General features: G+C 39.9%; 1 protein-coding gene across 4 annotated transcripts in view; it reads right to left on the reverse strand.

Annotated features, from left to right (window-relative positions):
* ephb2b (eph receptor B2b) overlaps nt 1–21383 on the reverse strand; it is a 125396-nt gene that overhangs the window by 71621 nt on the left and 32392 nt on the right. For all 4 annotated transcript variants that reach the window (XM_012918198.4, XM_004547451.4, XM_004547452.4 and 1 more), the window contains exon 2: nt 5885–5964. In XM_012918198.4, coding sequence (XP_012773652.2) covers nt 5885–5964 — 80 coding nt within the window. The remainder of the gene's footprint in view (nt 1–5884; nt 5965–21383) is intronic.

A 21383-nucleotide genomic window follows, 5' to 3' on the forward strand; every position in this document is an offset into this window, starting at 1 on the left:
TGTGTGAATGTCTTTAAAACTGTTATCTTGGCAACCACATGAAAAATCAAAAATGACTGCACCTATTACTGCAGCGAGCAGCAAGGTCATGCATAAGATTATTTTACCTTTCATATGCTATCTGCACATTTTCAATGATTAAAAGCATGTCATTTTATCATAGATATTTACTGGCAAACCAAGAAATAAAATACATTATAGATAAGTGTTTAGCTGCAAAACAGACACGCAGAACTAAACAGCTTGTTTAACAACCCCAAAACTGGTGAGAATAGTGACACATCACTGACGAACGTACTGTCAGAACTCTAAAAACGTTTAACAGTTTCATAGGTTGACATAACATCTACTGTCTGTTTATAGCATCTTGTCATTACGATGTTTGAATTAAACTGATTTAGTTTCACAGTCCTGAGCCACATAACACATCACTGCTCTATCACTGACAGAAGTAAATAAATTATTCACACAAACATGGAGAAAGAGACCCAGTGGAAAACTCCCGGGGCATAGTCGAGCCATTTGCAGTTGTGGGAAATCTGTCAGAGCAAGAGTGGCTTCCCTAGAGGGACACAGGACAAATGACACCCACTCTCTGCATTCAATTACTACAAGAGAGGCCATGGGAGCCAAATCCTGCAGGAGACTGGGCTTCACCGAGAGGAGAGACTAACCCACGCACAGACATAAGTAGAACTGTCTGCTGCAGTCAACTCTAATCGCCACTGTCCATTACTAATGCACAACATGTGAAAGTTGGAGAACAACTCCATCTTTTACCCCAATTCCACAAAGTTATATGTGGATTACGTTAGCATATTTCTATACATAACTCCAAAATTTCATAGACTTAATTGTGAATTACAACAAATCGGTGGTCACTGTAAACTGTAAACAGCATCCCTGTGTTTTACAAATTGCTCGTTTATGTTTAGAAAAAGCATGCCTTGTTGGTTTACCACACAATTACACGTAAGCAGCCGCATTCTTATTTCCAAAGGAATTCTTAGTTATCTTTGATAAATTACAAGGAAACAAATTTCTTTTACAAACATTCTGCAACATGTGCTGCATATTGTCTTTCTGGAAAAGTGTGCACTGCGGTGTGTCCCTAAATGACACGAGATATATCCTGGTACAGCACCACATTATGACACATACATAATGATAACCTAACCCACAGAGTACCTAATTATGCTCTCTGCCGACGCAGGAGACCTCAGTTTTTCTTCCACAGTAGCTGTGTGTGCGCCATGCAGCCATAAGTCTATTTCTAAATGACTACTGTTGTTAGTACTTCAGCGTGGCAATGAAGAGGTCAGGAGGTCTGACCTGATGTTCACACGTCTCTCAGCTCCACTTGACAGGAAAACCATTGACCACTTAACCCTGCTCTGCTAGTGCTATTTTTCATAGCTGATTTTCATTAGGTCAAGCTCTCTGGGTAACTTTAGATAAAACACAGCCACATCAGTTTCTTTGCAGCACATCTTTGAAGCTGTTTATCCTAATAATGTGTTCTTGAAGTGCATAAGTAAGGTGTAAACTTGTTGAAACAGTGCTACACATTTACATATTACCATTACTTTTGTGCAGTCAGTTTCCTTGTGGCCATCTTCACAAAAGCTGCCCAAAGACCCAGTTTAAGTACTGTACACCAAGTGCAGGGGTTTTCATGTGTGGGTGTGCTTAGGCATGGGAAATGCATTTTACTGCCAGAATGTGAGGACTTTTTATTAGGAGATACTTCCTCAACACTTCCTAAATGCCCCTAGCTAAACTTTGGTTTGGTAAATATTATACTGATTCTTAGTGTTTTTATCATTACTATCAAGAATAATGTGGCTGTCTTAGGCACAATATACTGTTTGACTGTCATTTTCCATAATTAAAAAGGAGAGCTGCCTGGCAATACACAGAGAGAGCTATAAAACTTGATTTACACATCCCGAAGCGTAATATTGTTTCATATAAATCACTTCCAAAGACCCACTGTGGGATGACGATTTTGTGGCTTCATTTGAACGAATTTTTTAAAATAATAATTTGACAGACATTATTCAAGTATCCTGTAAAATAAGATAAGAATAATAACAACTGCCATAACATTTCTGACTTTCAGTAATATCATACTGTTTCTTGTTTGCATTGCCATTGTTGTAACATATCACATGCCATGTTAGGATATAGAGTATTTCATGAAGCTACAGAGAACAGTGAAAGCCAACTGCTGGTGCGGCACTCTGCTGGATGTTACTGATCCACGAACTAAGCCCGTGAAGCCATGCATATATATGTGTAAGACAATAGCTTCTGTAAAGCACCTCTTGCTGTTATACTGAGAGGGGGGAGTACGCTCTGTTTCCACACCTGTTGCCCTGGCCCCTAAGGGACAGGCTATCTCCATCACCCTCATTCTTTGCTTTCCAACAGCCCAGGCTTTGGCCAAGCTCAGCCACATCATCATAAAGCCTTAGTGCCCACACCGATAAGGCCAAGCTATACCTGATTAAATCCAAGGGTTTAAGGACTTTACATTTCATTGCACTCCCAATGTGGAACTTTTCCAAAGGAAGCAAGAACTGATTTGGGAAAATAAGAGCCCAAACTTAAAAAAAAAAAAAAAAAAAAAAAAAAAAAAAGGAGAGAGAGAGAGAGAGAGAGAGAGAGAGAGAGAGAGAGAGAGAGAGAAAATCATATTCATAAAACTGAATATGATTTGGAAAAGAAAATAACCACAAACTCAGGCATTACACCACATTTAACTGGAAGACATGTGATTATTGAAGAGCTTAGAGGTCTTTAGTTTGATGTTTAGACTCTAGTTTTACTTATTTTGGCAACCATGAGCATTTTAACTGCATGCACAGAGTTTACAACGGGGACCTTTTCATGTTTCTTTAAATATTCAACTTCTTAGTCTAGAGTTTCCACTTAATATGAAATCTCATTATTAAAAAAAATGGTGAATGAATGTTTTGCTGAATCAAACATTTTGCAAAGATGAAAGAAAAATGTGATGTAAACTGTCTTTGGAGTTTGCATTAGCTCGCTCTCTGCAGATTGAATCCAGAGCTGGCAGGAGAAAATGTTTTGGTATTGATTGTAAAAAATTAGCATGGGAAGAGACAATGTGCCCTCAGGTTGGTAGAGATGAAGCAGTCCTAAATTTTTTACCGTAGAGCTTTGAAGTTGTATCATGGAACTGCTGACGGCCAGCTCTCATCGCTGCATTTTCTTTAACTTTTTTTTTTTCTGTGCAAACAGACACAGCGTGATGGAGTATAATTTGAACCATCTTTAATACAAACCACAGAAGCATAAATAATTGAATAAAATCGGCAGAGGTTTTTTGAAATGCACCAGCAAATAAGCCTACAATGTTTTTCTCTCTCTTTTGGATCCATTCTAGGAAGGCAAAAGTCTGTGGTGGAGAAAAAAGTGGAGGAGACTCTGGTTTTGGCTGCTTGAAGTGGGCCTGGCTCGCATGTGGCTTGGAGGAACCAACGCGCTGGCAAACCATGTGGAAATACTGTGCATCAAACACCAACAAGGCTCATAACACATTGCTTCCAGTCTGGCATTAGAACACACATATTTAGCTTTAAATGAACATACTTCACCCATAAAGTGCTTGCCTTGAACCAGAAAGTTCAGATGAGGCTAAAATGTACAACATCTTATTAAAAAAGCTACGTCATTCTCCAACTCCGAGTCTGCCAGCACATCTAAAACCTGCCTATTGTTTTTTTGTCATCATACTTAACCTGCTCTCTCCTCTCCCTAGTGCTGATTGGCTGCAAAGATTGTCCTGCATGCATAAAAAGCCAGAGAAGACCACGGGGTCAGAACTCTCTCTCATTCTCTCTGGTCCCCTCATCTCTCTATCAGCACCGGGATTATTCCTCTTTTTTTTTTTTTTTTGCTTATAATAATTTTGCTTATATAATTTTGTTTATTAATGAGTTGGAAGTCCCGTTTTCAGTTTGGGTTTTATTAATTTACTTTACTAATGCTAACTATGGGGACAATGCTGAATCCAAATAGTCGTGTTGTTGGTTTTGTTTGTTTTAGCAGGGGTTCCCTTCCCTTGTTTTCCATGTTTGTAAGAAATGAGTTTCTACAGCAGTGATGGGACATCTTGTAGGTTTGTTTCTTTTTTGAGGCATGTATTTCTGGACCCTAATATATTTAGGTGCTCGTGCTACTTTTGTCTCCTTGTTTCACTGATAACTTTCATTGTAATCTACCGTTGCATCAGTGAAGCTTCTGCATCTGTTAATTTGTGTGTATTTGCAACACTCTGGCTTGGTTATTTTGGGAATATTTTCCCTCCGCCTGTTACTTTTGAATAACTACAGGATTTATGTGAATTATTGATGTTAATTCAGCGATTTATTTTGAGACTTTACTGAAGTTGTATTTTTCTTTTCAGCTAATTGATGCCCTCAGAGCCTTCAGCTTTCAGACTGGAAACATACATCCTCTCCACTTTGAGCTTTAAGATTCAAAATGTTCCTTTTTTTTGTGATCAACATTTTATTGATTTAAAACGGGGTTGGGGGGGGGGGGTAAAATGTTCCTTTTTGATAAAGCTCATATGCTTTTGGCAAGATCAGGTGACCCTGGTCCCTTAGTTATGGTAGTATCGGCTCAGACTGTTGTGGGACTTGTGAGACACTGAGCGTTTCTTCTCGGCTTACCTCTTTCACTTCCAAGGTGTTAAATAACACTGCAGCGTGTCATTAAATTTTGTCTTCTCTTTCTCTCATAGTTTGTGTTTTGTCCCGTCTCCCTATGTCTCCCTATTCCTTTTTCTCTTCTCTTTCTCCTCACCCCCCAACAAGTTGTGGCAGATGGCCGCCCCTCCCTGAGCCGGGTTCTGCCAGTTTTTTCACAAAATGCTTGCTCGTAGAGGATTGTCCGATTGTTAGGATTTTCTCTCGAAAACTGTAGGGCAGTATAAAGCATCTTCAGGTAATTATTGTTGTGATTTGACACTATATTAATAGATCTGAACCAAACTGATCTGAACCTAATTTTTAGCTCATGGCTCATTGAGGAACTTGTCCTCTACAGTTTGTTGCGTTTTTTTTATGTCTGAGCTGTGTTTTTAACAAAGAAATGTGGTTTCATTTAGAGGGCTTTGCAGTTTTGCCGAGCCGTGATAAATTTAATCACTGCATTAAAGATCCTTTGTTGGCTATCGCTACTCGTTCTTCTGTCCCTGTTCAAAGAATCTAAAAAGAAAGCAATCAAATCTGAACTACGGACTGCTATGGTATGAATATTTAAATGCTACGATAAAAACGTACAAAGAACACCACAAGTGTGTGGAGTTTGTTATTTCTAAATTCAAGTGATTTCCCGCTCTGCAGAGCAGGCAGGCTCAGTGGTTGATCTTTTGGCCTGAGAGTGAGAAACAAAAACACTGACTACCATCATAAAAAAAGCTTTCATGGGAGAGTGAGCAAATAAGCAAAATTAAAAGCATTTAAACAATTAACCTTATCGACTTTTAAAGAAAGGACAGGGGCACTAAGTACAACAGAGGCTATTACAGGTTAATCATAGAACAGCTGGGAGGGAAAATCTATTTAATAAAGAACTAGGACGATTCCTTGTTCTGTTTTTTGTACTTCTTTCTTGATTGAAACACTGATGTCAAACTGAGAACTTTTCTATTTAGTTCTTGAAAAAAGTGCTACATGGCACAATCTGTGGCACTGTGATAACTGTAATGTTGTGACTGTTATTTCAATGTAAATATGTGACCAAAAACTACATTTAAAAAAAATCTTTGCCACACTTATAAATACTTAAATAATAGCTTAAACAAAATCTTCACTGTCAGAAGTGGCACAAAGTAAAAGCAGGCACTTACACTGTTGTCACTTGACCCTGACACAGGGTAGACAGTCCAGCCGAGCTCCGCCGTGGCTGTAGTGGAGTCCATGAGTGTCTCTGTGGAGAGCCATAAGAAGAGATGGCAGAAACATAATATTACTGGGGTTGAATATGAACTGCTTGAGTCAGACAAACAATTTAAGGGGAAGTCTATAGTATGAAATGTCAAAGTGTTGTAATGTTTACTGAAACATCTGAATATTTCTTTATATTATAAAGGACTGTTTTAAATGTGCTGGAAAAAAGGGGGGAGGATGTCGAATGTTTTCTGTTCCCATTCTCATTTGTCTAGTCAATAAAAAGAACACTAGTTACATTGCTATAAGTTTCATAACAGCTTGTTATTTGTATGACTTTATAGAAAGAATAGAGCTTAGAGCTCAGAATAACAAAAAACAAATACAATAGAATCTCCATGACATAGAATAGAGGCTACACCCTATACTGCACTGTATATGAGGGAGAGAAACAACTCTGGTAATTGGGGTCAAACAGAAATGTGCCTCCTATCTGTCATGAGGTCATCTGTGCCACACATTCCTCCAGCCTGAACCAACTGTCTGTCATATGCTTACTGAGCCATTGGCACAGTCGCCTCCTTTGCTCGTTTTGCTTAATCTCTGTACCCATGCCCTCATGCCTGCTTTTCCACCACTTCCTCTCACTTGTGCCACACACTTTAACAGAGGGCAGGTCTAATGAATTTCTTCAGCTCATTATGCCTGTGTCTGTCTCGTAGACTAGTGTTGAACTGCAGCAGATGTAGAGACCATTCATCAGGTTCAAGGCGTCAGCTGCAAGTCCAAAATGCCACAGAGGGATTTAGAAGCCCCCTTGACAAACACGGCTACTAAGCTTAACATAAGTCACAGCCAGTGATTGTTATGCAGGGCCAGCAGACAAATGCTTGCTGTGGCTCTTCATTATCATTGTTGAATGGACTGATGGACTAGGTGCTAACAGCGTGGGTTAATTAAAAGTAGAGTCAAGGTTAGATAGATCTGTTTTTTAAATTAATTAATTCATTTTTACGAGTAATAAGTGAATGAAATCAAAGCCAGAGAGGATCTCTGTCTCACAGGACTTTGTTCAGCCCTGTGCATACTCTGAACAAAATCCGTAGCTCTGTAACAGCCTGCAAGAAATGTTGGAGATTTAAAGTTGTTTCATAACCCTGGGTTTTCTCTGATTTTTATTCCAGCAAAGGCAGCAGCTTTTAATTAACAGGTTCCACACACGCTGGTTTATTTCAGGGCCTTGTGCTGACTTTCAGCATCGCACCAGCACTCAGAAGACATAATACCAGATTTCGCATCCTATTCAGTTATCACAAAGTCTAAATCTTATAATTAGGCAGATAAGACTGCAATTGAGCATCTATTGATAACCTTGTGTGTGACTCAGAGCTGAGGAGTCTACATGGGTGTTAGGGAGTGAAATGGTAATTATCCCCCATAATGATAACGATAATTAGTGGAAAGTAAAGTGAGAATAATGAACCCCCTCTGTGGTGGTTAGGGAGTGTTGTGGGGGAACGAGGAGGAAATTTCCCCAGGAATGTAACACTCCAGCCTCCTCTTTCTCTTCTTCTTGTTTTTTCTCTCTCCCTCCATTTGTTGCTTTTCAGTATCCCTCCCGTCACACTATACCGCTTCATTCTTTCTCCAATCTCTCTCTCTTCCTTCTCTCATAGCACACCTCCTCTCAACCCCTTCTTCTCTCCTTTATGCTCAGACTCTCCAGCTATCAGCAGCCCACATGCTGGAAAAGTAGAACCTCTCCCTGAAAGACTGATCACTTTTCTTCCTCCTGCTGTCTACACTCCAGTCCGCGGCAGCCACACCGATTCATTACCTCCCGTGGAGCAGAGCGGCACATAGCTCTCCACTGTCAGCCACTGCCTCGTTTTCAGTGTGAACCCCCAGCTGTGGCAGAGCATGGCTGCTCAGCACGACCCTTTGGCTATTAATCAAAAAGAGGACATGGTACAGAGGTTCTCATCTAAATCCAGCAACAGGAATCACTTATTTTGGTTTGTTCTTGTGGGCAGTTGTTTACAGTGTGAGGATTTGAATTCTGACACTCTTGGGAATAGCACTGACGTATTGATATCAAGCTACCGCTGGTTCATCTGGTTGTTATGATCGGTACCATTGGGGTTGTTTCCAGCCTCAGAATGGGCAAGTTGGGGGTCCACATACAGTTAAGGCTTATTAACAGACAGGCTTCGTTTTGGATTTTACTGCCACTTTTAAATAGTTAAAATAACAAAAAACAAAAGAAAGAAAAATGACCATTAATAAAACAGATCACAGAAAAGTATAAAATCAGGTACAATCAATCAGGGCAAGTTTTATTAAAGGCCTTGAATTAGATGATTTAAAATGCCTAACAGACCTCACAAGACTTCCATTAGGCCTTTAATAGAAAAAACAGATTAATAACACATGGTGCTCACGTTACACTGGAAGTCTAAATTACCTGTCTGTCAACTAACTCAATTACAGGATATCAATCAAGGTATATTTGAAACATATGTGTTAAATAATGACTATTCTCTTTGCTGTATTTGACTGAAGAATATTTCCTGTTCTGTGAAAAATGTTATCAAATTTAAAAGCACCCCAATGTGGGCTTATTAAATATTAAAAGTGACTGAGTACTTGGTGTGTACATTATTTCTTCATTTGGAAAAAAAATCAAAACAAAACAAAAAACTTTTTTTGTGAAAAACTTTTTTAGACATGCGTTTTGTAATTGAGAAAAAAATTTAGCATGGGAAGAGACTTCCCCCCAATCGCTCTCTAAACTTAAATAGTCATTAAAAGATTGTAGGTTTTTCCCCCCCCCAGAAAGTCTTCCAGATGATCTCTTCATTACCAAACAAGTTGGCATTTTGCAATATATCCCCCTAACACTGGAAACTGTGTAATGGATTTTTCCAACACCAGAATCTGTTGTTCAGAAGGACACAGATCTGATGACAAACTGCAGCCTCTCAATTTCCCACTTACAGCAGAGAGTGTCTTTGTATTGTTTGTGCGGCAGCTGAGGGATGCAGCTCGTGGGAAAATGGACACCGTGTTGGCGGTCGAAAACAGCAACGATATTTCTCTCGACAAAGAAATGCTTTCAAATATGAAGCATTAATGAGCCAACCTTTCTCAGATCACAGACAGCGATAACAATTTGACAGTAAATAATTAAATGTTGGATGTCTTCCCCATTTCAAACCTGATACCCTTGACTTTGGAGGGTACTATGAATATGCAATGAGACCTAGGAATCTAAGAAAAGCCTACTAGGCTGAGAGTGCTTCCTCCAACACTTCCTGAGACTAAGGAGAGAGTTTAGTGCTGATCTGAGAGAGAGCTCTCCAGTGAGAGGCTGTCTGAAGTGACAGGCGGGGGGAGTGGAGGGGGGGGGGGGGGGGGGGGGGGGGCAGTGGTACTATAACAACACTCTTCTTCTCTAAGAGGGGTCAACGCTGCATCTCAGCTTTCTAAAGAAAGCAGCAGCATTTTCAATGAGGGATACAGAGAAGAGCTGTTCACAGAAAAGACATTTCAGCTGAAACAACCATAGCGAGAAAGAAAATAAACATTTTGAACATGCAAATGTGTGCTGAAAACTTCAGACTGAAAGGAATCTAGTGTGTACACTATTGTGTTCAAGCACTAATGAATGAGAGGAATAAATGATATCATTGATAGGTGCTGTGTAAAATCTTTTCATGCATTATTCTTTTTTTCTGCAGAAGTTGTGGTCCAGGTATTTCCTTTTCCCCTTTTTCACAGTCGGTTTGATTTGGCCAAAGGGCATAGAAATCAGTTTTTGATAGATAGAAAACCAATTAGTTAGAGGAGACAGACAGAATCCCGCAATCTGAGTGATAGATGGCTCTCCTGCCAAAGTTAATCTTTAAACTAAACCTGTACACCTTTTCCCAGGGCAGGTAACACAAAGAGCACAGCTTTTCAAATAGAAAGCCGTCTCCTGGCTTTCAATCACATACAAGTACATAGTGTACATGCTGTTACACGCTCATGTGTAATTATATAGTGAGATATTTCTCCTTCACTTTCTTTTAGCAGCATGAAGAACCCAATTGACAAATTGCTTTGCAGCTTATTGCATCACTGCTGAAAGAAAAATCCTGCATATAAATTAGTCTGACATGGTAGCTTTAAACAGAATCAAAGAGAACATACAGATTGTTTTCCCCCCCCCCCAAACAAACTAGCCTATATTTAGACCCTTTAGGTTTAATGCGAGTATTTTAAAGATGCAATTGACCTCTAAAAACAGCATGAAGCAGCTTAGAAGTAAGATTTCTTTTTATCTTTCTTGCAACCAGAACTGTAACCTCTGCTTTGAATGGAACAAATCCCTCAACGCTCACTTCAGCATCGGCATAAACCGCATATGGTTCTTTCCGTTGCTGTGATAATGTCATCTAACAGAGCTAAAAAGCAGCTAAACATTCTCCTCATAAAATCCAAGCTGTGTAAAGTTCAGTTTAACCACTGTTGAATTCTGCATGTGTATCACGTTCTACTACACCGAACACCTGAAACCACAATATTTAATGGCAAATGTGGGAAGATTGTAGTATGCAGTGCAGTTGTAGAGTAACATGAGCAAGCTGTTCCTAAAAACAGAATCCTATAGAGTGGACCCAGCACGGAAATCTGCCCAGATTAAGGAGAAAGGGAATGATATACCCCTGAGGGAGCCACTGCTAGTGCAGAGACATGATTCATAGCTTTAATGATGGACAAGGCTACTGTATGGCCTGTTGGAAATAATAACAGTCTGTTTCATTTAGAAATAGGAAGTGGATGGAGCCCCTGGTCTAGAGCAACTTAGCTCAACTCATCTGTCAGCACAAGCTGGGCCCATTAAAGGTACTGTAGAGCTCCCACCACTGTCACAGAACAGCTTATCCCTGTGTGTTAAATGAATTTTTAATCCCACTTTTACAATGAAACAGGCTTTGTGGACCATGCACTATGGACCCAAACACCAGAAATACAGCTTTTCTTTCTCAAAGTGTACAAGGCAGACTGGCATACAGCCCTGGGTGTACAGGTGTGTCAGTAGTGAGACATATCAGAGAGATTTATAGCGTGTGTAGATTACTAATGAGTTCCAGAACTATTCAGAATTGAGATGATGGTGTAGGTGTGTTAGGAAAGACCATACACTGTATATATAAGATAGACACCATTAACCATGTTAATGCTTGTAAGGTTAGCTATACAACATTCATAAGCTGTATGGCTCTAAAGCATACACATCTGCTAATTAGTGATATGTAACAGAATCATAAAAACACAAGAATTTTACTCAACAGGAGTGAAGCTCCAACTTTTCAGATGCTCTACTATACAGCAAGAGATACTATTTATCAGGTAATTTTATTTAAAACATTTTCAAAAGGCACTAACAGCACAAACATGACAGAAAGATTCAGTTCAGTAACTTTAATTAGCAGAAACAAGGCCTACCACTACTTGCTACACTACTTGCTACACAAAGCACCCATGGCCCAAACCAGTGTCCAGTGAGTTCTTTTAAAGGAGAAAAAAAAAACTAAAAAGGAAAAAAAATATATCCGTAGGGGCTAAAACCCATTACTTGTAATAGGCTGTAAAGAGTATCTTTCATATGATGGACACTTTAACACGGGATTGCCTTTATTTTGGAGCCAGCCTCAAGTGGTCATTAGAGGAACTACAGGTTTATGCTCTTCTGCTTTGGCTTCATTTTTCAGTCTTGGGTAGGACTCAAAATTCAGCCCCACTTCATCAAGGATGCAGAGTGTTGGGTTTTCCAAGGCAGAGAAAGCTGGGCAGTTGATTTTGGCAGAGCATGGTGCAGAGTGAAATATAGTACAACACTGACAACACGGACACACAGAAAGTAGAGCACTCTCACAGCACTAATGGTTGACAGAATGATACAGCATGGCATTCCCAGGAGGCCTCAAGCAGGATGTACGACAGTAATCCCTACACAGCCAAGCTGTGTTATCAGTCAATGTAACTTAACTTGTCAGCAATGCCATGGGACAACAGCCAAAAAACAAATGTAAGAGATGCAAAAACTGTGACTTGACGTATGTCAGGTTCTCAAACGGCCTGCCATTAACAAACTTAGCATCTCATGGGTTCTTTTAATTTTTGTGATGACAGAAGACAGCTTAAGGTTGTTTGTACTGTAAACGTAAAAACAGCCAGGTACTCTTTGAGTTGCTGTATCTCCCTACACAGTTTGTATTTTCTTATTTAGCCAATCCATTTTGCTTATTTAATGTAAACAAGCAGAGTAGCATGGAAACATAACTAAATTGCCTTTTATGGGCCTGCTTATAAAAAGTACTATACTATAGGTATAATAAGCATGTTTGGCTTTTTATGTCAGTAGGCTTGCAGGTTTCTATAGTTTATAGATATATAGTAAATGTTTCACGAGTAATGAATCCTAACTTTTTGTTGGATAGGTAGTAAAAGAAGTCTTTTATTCACAGAAAAACTTTCCAAACTAGTTAGACGTTGAGAAAAGTAGAGGGCGTTTTTTGTAATCATTTAACAACTGCCACCACCCCACATTACCTTTGACTACAATACTACTGTTGTGCCAGTCATGCGAAAGTGCAGATTTTCATAGACGATATGTTTTTGCTATCAGTGACACCTGTAGGGGCGCATCATTAAGGACGTTTTACCCTTAAAATAGTTCAGTTAGAAGACACCATATTTCATGGTAGAGATACGTCAATCTAAGCAATAAACTGTGAGCGGGAACAGTCACCTGGCCTCACATAAGCCGTCTGAAAGAAACCTGGCTAATAACACACGCTTGAGGATTTATTAGTACGCCTTCCATATTTCCCAAAAATGCCTGACACTCCAACAAGACCTGGTTAAACAATCAGTACATTTCAAATTTTGCAGCGGAAAATTCTGTAAAAGTGGTTCCGCAGTTTTATAAGCAGCAGCTGAAGTGAACATGTGTATGACTCAAAAAAGAGGCCATACTAGTGACATTCCTCTAACCATCCAATCATTTTAAGTGTTGTATGAGCACTCTGGTGTTCATCCATGAGTGTGGTTGAAATACCTGCAGCAAAGTTAGACAGGGATGCACAAATCACCTTTCATCAAAGTGACAGCTTTTCAGAAACCACTACTAATTGACTTGATGGAAATAATCACCACCAGCCTCCCACACCTTGCCTACAAGCCATTAGTCAAAAGCGGTTGATTAAAAACGTACAATGCTCACGGAAAAACAAGTTTTCTCTCCTTCTCCTTTCTTTTTTGATCTTCCTAGAGGCCTTTTAGGAGCTGTGTGATCACGATATGCTTGTATTAGTCCTAAAGATGAGATGTTCCCCCCCAGCTTAAAATATACTCAGAGAGTGTGGAAGCAAAGGGACCAATTTCCCCTCCTAATTTGCCCTACATGAGATGAGATCTGTGGCAGTCAAGGGACCAGCTATCTCCATGCCTACCAGTTTGATTGGCAGCTCTGGCAAAAATGAGGAAAATATGATGCAAGAAAAAATGCTTTGGAGATTTAATACAAGGAGAATCCCCCAGAGTTCAACTCTGGGTTGAAAAGAAAGTGTATGTCTAGGTATGTTTGTGTGAAAGCGAGGTAGGTACCCTTTTTATTGTGCTGGCCTGTCCTTGCTCGGCTGATAAAAAGGATTCTACTATATATTACCAGCCAAGTCAAGCCATTAAAGTCTGACAAACAAATTTAGTTTACAACCTATTCTACATTCTTTTAAAGACTGTCGTCCTTTGAAAGTTGCTTTAAAACCGGTTGTAAATTCCAGTGCATGGGCACTGGATCTTTATCATTTGAGGTTTGTTGATAAGGTTCCTTTAAGTTCCGAGCTGGATTTTGGCCAAAGACTAATTAGCTTCATTGAAAAATACATTTGATAGTTTTTACAGTCACATTGAAGGCTCCACTAAGATAGTCCCAACAAAAGGGAACCTATAAACTGAACAGGATTGATTGACACCAGATTGATAAACATTTAATAAGAATTACAGCAAAGAATGCTGTACAGTACCATTACGTGCATTACAAAATGTGCAAGACAGTGGCTTCGGTTTATGGTACTTAAAAGTAAATATTTCTCTCCAGTAATCTTTCTTATATCTCTATGCTTAAGACGGCTTTTAAGTATTTAGTTTGAATTATGACTTTTTTCAGCAGCATTAAGCCCTAATCAAGACATATCAAGACAGCTCCACAAATGACAGTGAGAATCTGCAGCAGTTCTCATATACTGAAGTGTATCTGCGAAACAACACAGATTTTTTTTTAAACACCCTAATTTGATTTCTGGGTCAAGTACTGGGGGGAAAAACAAGAAGACCCCTAAGACTGTTGTGTTTAATGATAAATGCAGCTCATCTGGAGCTGTAAATGTTTCACAAAACCTAAATAAATGAGTAGCTTTTCCTTGGTGCAAAACAGTGTTTGTCACAGGCTAAGTTGTGATTACAAGCAATCAAGGACGCAAACAGGAACCTTCATCTGTGAAGAGGTTGGATACAAAATAAAGCAGTAACATTTAATAATTTAAAAATCATTTATACCAAGAGAGTCTGAAAACACAGCAAACCGTTGAAGTCATTTAAGAAATATACCGGTACCTGGTTTCTGTGTTTCACCTTTGATAGCTCATGAACTGTCTGCTATTGAATAACCAAGGTTGTAAGATGTGGCCTTGCTCTATCTACACAAGGACACCAATATGCTCCCTGTATGACACATCCATGTTCATCAACAACAACTCTATTTATCATCTTACCTTTTTAAATTGTGTGTGTTGTTAAATAGCTTTGGAGATATGAAGAATCACTGTCTGCTACAGTTACCAGCGTTTAAACACTGGTTCTATTAGTTCAAGTTCTATATTATATCAGGAAAGACAAATAATATTATAATTGCTCATTATATCAAATCTTTTCAAAAAATGTTGTTGTTATGTTAAGATATGAGATTAGAAGCTAGCATGATACTATATGAACATGCTTTGACTTGCTGTGTTAACTTTACTGGAATTCAAGACACTGTTCAAGCATGTCAATGAATTCACACACGGTGGAATCAATAAATAAATCAAAATAATTAAGATTGAAGGGGGGGAAGAAATGTCACCGTCAAAAATGCCATTCAACCAAATCTGCCCTTTTCCATCCAGAGTTTTCTGTTAAGCTTCCAGGTACAACATTTCATGCCTGCATGTCATCTGGAGGAATTTTAACAGCGTTATTGATGTGTGAGAGGTCAAACTAGGGAAGCTGATCTCTTGACAGTCAATACAGCCTGTCTGCCAAGAAAGTCATCACATCAGACTTTCTCTGTCTGGGCAGATATTGCTGCCTCCACATGTAGACAGACCCACACACCACCCAAATCCCATGCTAGTTAATCAACTGCACGGGGTACTAAGCCAATATATTTTCTCACTTCTTTGTTGCTAATGTTATGGAAAGAATGATACTTAAGATAAGAGGCTTTAAATAATGTATGCACATTAAAAAGTAATGAGGTAGGTGCAGAAAAAGAAAATGCTCTATGCGGTTGAGCAACTTACAATAAAATGGTGCTGTTAAGGATGTTACGGACCGATCATGTGAAAGAGGGAGGGTAGATGGAGGAGTGTAATGTATATTAATGGGTATCTTTATTTGTGTTTTACAAGGCCTGTTGCTGTGTGAGGAGGGCTAAAGAAGAGTAATGATTCATTTCCTTTTAGCAGTACACCAAAGATTTCCTGTTTGCAATTATCCTCATTTACATTCATTTCCTTCTCTACCATATTTTCTTTTCTTGTTTCCACTGACTGTCCTGTTTCCTACAGTCCACCTCATCTGAACCCCATCGTCCCATCTCCACCCCAGATCATAGGTATTGTTTCCTCTCTGCTACCACCTGACATTGCTTTATTACATCCACCCCATTATCAGCTCTAATCCCCCACACTCTGTGACCCAGAGAGAAAGAAAGCGTACCTCCTAACAGGCATGACTGTTTAACTATCACCACCGCTGTCTGTCCCCACCCTGCTTTTCCTGATGAGGACCACACATTTCATGGAAGAGGAAGGCAAGGGGGATCACACGGGAGGAAAGGCATACTGGCGGATTCCAGGCCTGTGAGCTAGCTCCTCTCCCTCTCTAGCTGTGGAAGAGTTATGGTGGGGTCACAACCTTCTGAAGGTCTATAAAGCAGAGAATGGGAGGCAGTGGGAGGCAGTGGAAGGCAGTACCTCAGTCATATACTTTCCTGCCTGCATGCCTGCTTCACTGCTGGGACCATTACCGCATCCAATCACACAGACACAGAGCAACAACAGGCCACAGAATAACCCAAATATCACTTACGGTACAGGCACCCCTAAAGCCCCAGCAATCAACATCCTCTTAATCAACAACTGCACGGCACAATGGAAATTGTGTTGCCCAACCATTAAGGCACCTTGAGGACTTACTGTTAGTCAAACTAACATACACTGGGAGACATTGGATACCAGTGGAGCACAAACACAGAGCTAATGGTTTCACGGTGGTCAGCTGTGAAAGAAGACAGAAGCTAAATGAGAGAAGGGGAGAGAAAAGGGAAAAAAGAGAGAAAAGATGGAGGGGACTTAAAGAAAGCAAGACAGCGCTACCTTGGAGACTGTTTATACAAGGCAAAAGCCTCTTCCCTGATCTGTGCCAGCCCTCAGACAGTGTACCCTTCATCTGAAATGAGGGCCAGCCTGAGCATATTAAATTGCTTAAAGTGGGTTTTTAAAGAAACTTTAAGTCTCAAAGGCCTGCTACTGTTTCACAAAAGTGTCAAGAAGTTAAACAACTGCATAAGAATAGTGTTACACAATTATTACAATTTAAAATGATTAACTTTACAAGCAGACTTCAATATTTTCAAGAATTTAATTTTTTATTGCTAAAGGGCACTTTGTCTGGATATAAACAAGGTTTGGATAAAACAAATAAAAATTTGAGAAAGAACAAAAATATAAACTCTCGTTCTATTTGGCCATACAATTAAAAACACTTTCCACTGCAAATGTACCAACACAACTCTGCCTAAAGCAAAGATTCTTTGCTTTTAAGAAATCCCCCTTTTAAGGTTTCATAGTACTCGCATAGCAAGTTGGCTTAGTGTATCTGTCATGTGGCATTATGTCGGGAACAGGAAGGTGTGCGCCAGACTTGGCCATTCGCCTATAAACTTGGATAAATGTTTGCATTACAACCTGCAAGGTAAACAGACAGCGTCTGGCTCAAGTTAAATCCAGAGATGCTTTGTGGTTTTCTGTGGAATGCAAAGTCCTTCTCTCCTGTGAAGAAGTGAACCCTCCTTCTGTTTGTTCTACAGCCATTACAGCCACTTAGCCTGACAGAGTACTTTGTTTCCCTTATCTCCTCAACAGCTAAAACGCATAAGTGTATTTTCAGCGTCTGTTCAACCTTGAGTTTAACTCCTATCGCCATATTTACTTGTGACACACATGAAAGATTGTTTTTTATGACTGCTTGCCCAGAAACTAAGAAAAAAAGCTTCTTTATGTGAGCAACTTTAAGGTTCATTCCAACAGGAAAAAGACAAAAGGCATATTTCAGTGCCAAGTGCTGCCTCTGACAGCTGAACACAGAAGTAAGACATACAAACAGAACTTGTGCTGACTAATGGCAGGAGATAGCACTGCCTAGCAGTAAGTCAAAGGAAAAGAAAATATTGTTGTTTGAGTGATTTTACTGATATTACTCAAAGTCAAGAAATAAAAGTATCTTCAAGAAACCAGAGCAACAGTTGTTTCTGTGCAGGTTAGAAAATAACTGTTCTAGAATTCTGTTAACAGTAAAGACCACGTCCTGCTTTCTCTATCCATAATAATCATATGGGTTTGCAGGATGTAAAGTATGGCATCTTCCCAAGTACGCAAGGGTGTCCAAGGCTCAGCGGACTGTCAACGTCAACTTTCAGCCCAAAGTTTGTGACCATGTGGACGGTATGCAGTGCAATTACCAGAAGAAATAAAATAGATGCCTAGTTCGACGTAAGGCTGTACAGGCCTTTTCCCCATTATATATACTTCAATAATTCATCATGAAAAAATACAATGACAAGCAGATGATTTTGAACTGAACAAAAACCCTGCCCCAGGTCTGGCTGTTGTATTTGAAAAGCAGAAAAGAAACAATCTCCAGCTCCAGGCCACTCCAGAACTTGGCACATCTCAAGGATAAACACCGACACAATGCTAAGTAGCTGGCATACTTTGCAGGGCAAAGACTGTACCCAAAAGTTATCACGTCTCAGCCACAACTACCTTCAGAAACATACACAGGAGCTCTGTGTGTTGATCTGTAACTCATTTACTAGAAACGTATCCTGTGTCCTGTTGTATGAACTGAGTTGCATGCATGCCCATACAAGAAGGACTTAAAAGACTTTAGTTCTTCTTGTCAAGATAACATCACCTAGAGGACAGGAGGGAGTGATAAAGTGGAACTGCTTATCAGACGGGGAAAAACGTGTTGAGCTTCATGATTACAGACAGTGCTCTCAACAACCAGATATTCAACCCTCAGACACACCACAGAAAAGATTAAATGCCTCTAAAAACATTGTCAGCAGAGCTGCATAGTAAAAGCTAAACCAAGATACTTCCACCTGGTTTTGGTTAGGCTGTTAAAACCTTAAAAATCAAACCTCATTCAGCCCCTGAAAACAAAAACAAAATCTAAAACACAGTGTATTAAATTCTACCTGAAGATCTTATGTCTCCCTAGAAACCACTTTATTTCTCAGTTTAACCAAATTTACCCTTAACAGCGTCACTTCATCTCATTCATTTAAACACACATTGTCGGGAACTTCTGCCCAGCCTTTCTTCATAGCTTTAATAGAAGAAGGGGAATGAGCAGGAAATAAAAATGTCACAAAAGCAAAAGTGTTATATTTCAAACTGAAATATCTCGATGGGAGTTTCTAAGGGTTTTAGAAGTAGAGACGAGAAGGGGATATAAACATCTACACACAACAGAATATACAGTGTTCACTCCATTGCATCATCTTTACATTTACACACATGTGTGTACATATAAAAATGGATGACAAAGAGAAAAAAACCCCCATAACAACCTAAAGTTTATTATTAAGGCCAAAACAGCTCCAGTGCTCCTTTTTGCATTTCTCTGGAACTCTTCTAGAACAAAGAAACAGTGTTCTTCCAAAAAGTAATTCCCTGCTTGGATGTGTTGATGACTAGGGAGGAAAAAACAGCCAAACATATAAGGCCAAGATCTCCACTCGCTGTTCAACTGGTTCAACTCCGGTGACTATAAAAGCTGTAGTAGAAACAATGACTTTGTGTATCTTGAATTAATTATTAGGTAATGTTTTTGAAAGAACATGTGACGTATTATTATACTAACTTAGTATGATGTATTACTCGTATACATCTCTGTCTTTTGTTTCTACATCTGTATGTCATTTTTATAAATTGTGCTTTTGTGACCCGCCACTAGACTTCTGGATGTGGATGTGTTGCAGTTTTGCTTACATCTGACATTTTTGCATTTTATTATTCCATACTGTGAACCACTAACATGCACTGTCCCTGCTAATCAGATGAAATCACACATCGTTGCAGAATGGCATGTTCTGTAACAACTTTACTTGTGGAAAAATTTTAATATAAATCTTAAAAACCCTCGTAATAAAAAAGCCATCAATAGGTAGCAGATTTCAACATTAAAGACAGGCTCAAACATGAAAAAAAAAAATACAGCCAGGAGAATCCTGACAAACCTAAAGATTAGGCGCAGACATGGGGATCAGGAGGAACAAAATGATATAGATAAACAGATTGAAGGATTGAGCCAGCTGAAGCACAGAGAGACTGATTCACAAGCGTGGTGAACGGTTGGCAAGCAAATCAAGCCTGTGCGGGGTTACAGGCAGGGTGAGAAGCGGGTGCATGAAGGGCCTTCACAGGCAGTCATTTGCCAGCATTCAGCTCCCATCAATATCAGGACAGATTAATGAGGGGCTAGAGGGGAGAGTAGGGAGAGGGCACAGAGGACTGAGTGGGGGGGCAACGGCCAGGTGTTGGAGGAGGAAGAGAATGGGAATAAAGAGGACGCAGGCAGTGATCCGCGAGGAATTCCAGCCGAGCAGCAACAGGAGTGGTGTGGGGGGTGGCTGTTAGTCATGCACTGCAAAAAAAAATGGTAATTAAAAGGCTGCACTTGGTTCTGTTTTCATTTTTTAGGGATCATTAGTAGTCTAATTTATAAATGAAACTGTAACACACACACACACACACACACACACACACACACACACACAACTAGGCAGAATGCAGCACTGATCTGTGTATTTATTTATGAAAAGTGAAGCATCTTTTAGTTGTTTTACACAATATCTGGATAATGGAAATGCAGTAATTCCCCATCTTTCTACAAGACAAGTAAAGTCACTCTTTAGGCTGTTCACCTCTTTGAAAAAGTATTTTGAATTTCTCTTCCTGAAACACATCATTTGGAGTGAAAACTGGTAGTAAAGAAGCACTTTTACATTAGATCTTTAAAAAAAAGATTCAACTATTGCAACATTGTATCATGTGGACTATGGCAGACTGAGAGGCATAGATAAAAATGAAAGAAAGGGACGAGGGGTTTGATGTGCGTTTGGCTGCATGTCTGAGAAGGTCTTTGTGAGGCCCTTTAAAGGTTTGAGACAAAGTTTTAAAGCAAAATCATGTTTCAACTTCAAAAAGTGCTCCTCCCTTAGAGGAAAGGTTCCCAGTATGGATGACAAAGGGTCGTGTTCTTTTAGGCATCTGGGAGCCTAAGGTTGTGCTTTATTGTCAGTCCTGCCGGTTGTCCAAGTGGGTGGCCGTGAATGTATGAGTGCTCGTGGACCGTGTATATATGTGTGTACACATTTAGGTGTCGCATGAGTGAATGCGAATGTGGATTCTGTTTAGCTGATGTGAGTGTGCTATGAAAACTTGTGTGTTAACACAAAGGAACAACATCAGTGGTTTAGCATGTGTATGTGTGTGTGTGCGCGTGTGCATGTGTGCGGGTAAGAAAGAAAACTGAGCCCAAGGGAGCAGGGATTTTGGGGTGACCGCAAGGAAGTGTTTGGGGAGGTGGGGTGGGGGGCAGGCCCCTCTTGCTTAGTCTATGACTCGCCAGGTCATGTGACCACTTGTTCTCACAGAAGCACTGGGCAGTCAGAAACAAGAGGGCAGCGTGTTAAGCCTGCAAGGCTGTTCATTGTTTGTGCAGGGTGCCTCACTGCTGAATGCAGACAAATCAGTCCTGAAGTATCAGCATCAATCCACAAGTGCAAACTGGCCTGAACGAGGCAGGACAGAGGCAGCACTGTACCAACTTGTTTCTGGGAATTGGCTCAATGAC

Source organism: Maylandia zebra, linkage group LG5 (assembly GCF_041146795.1).
Source record: "Maylandia zebra isolate NMK-2024a linkage group LG5, Mzebra_GT3a, whole genome shotgun sequence".
In the NCBI taxonomy this organism is placed as follows: domain Eukaryota; kingdom Metazoa; phylum Chordata; class Actinopteri; order Cichliformes; family Cichlidae; genus Maylandia; species Maylandia zebra.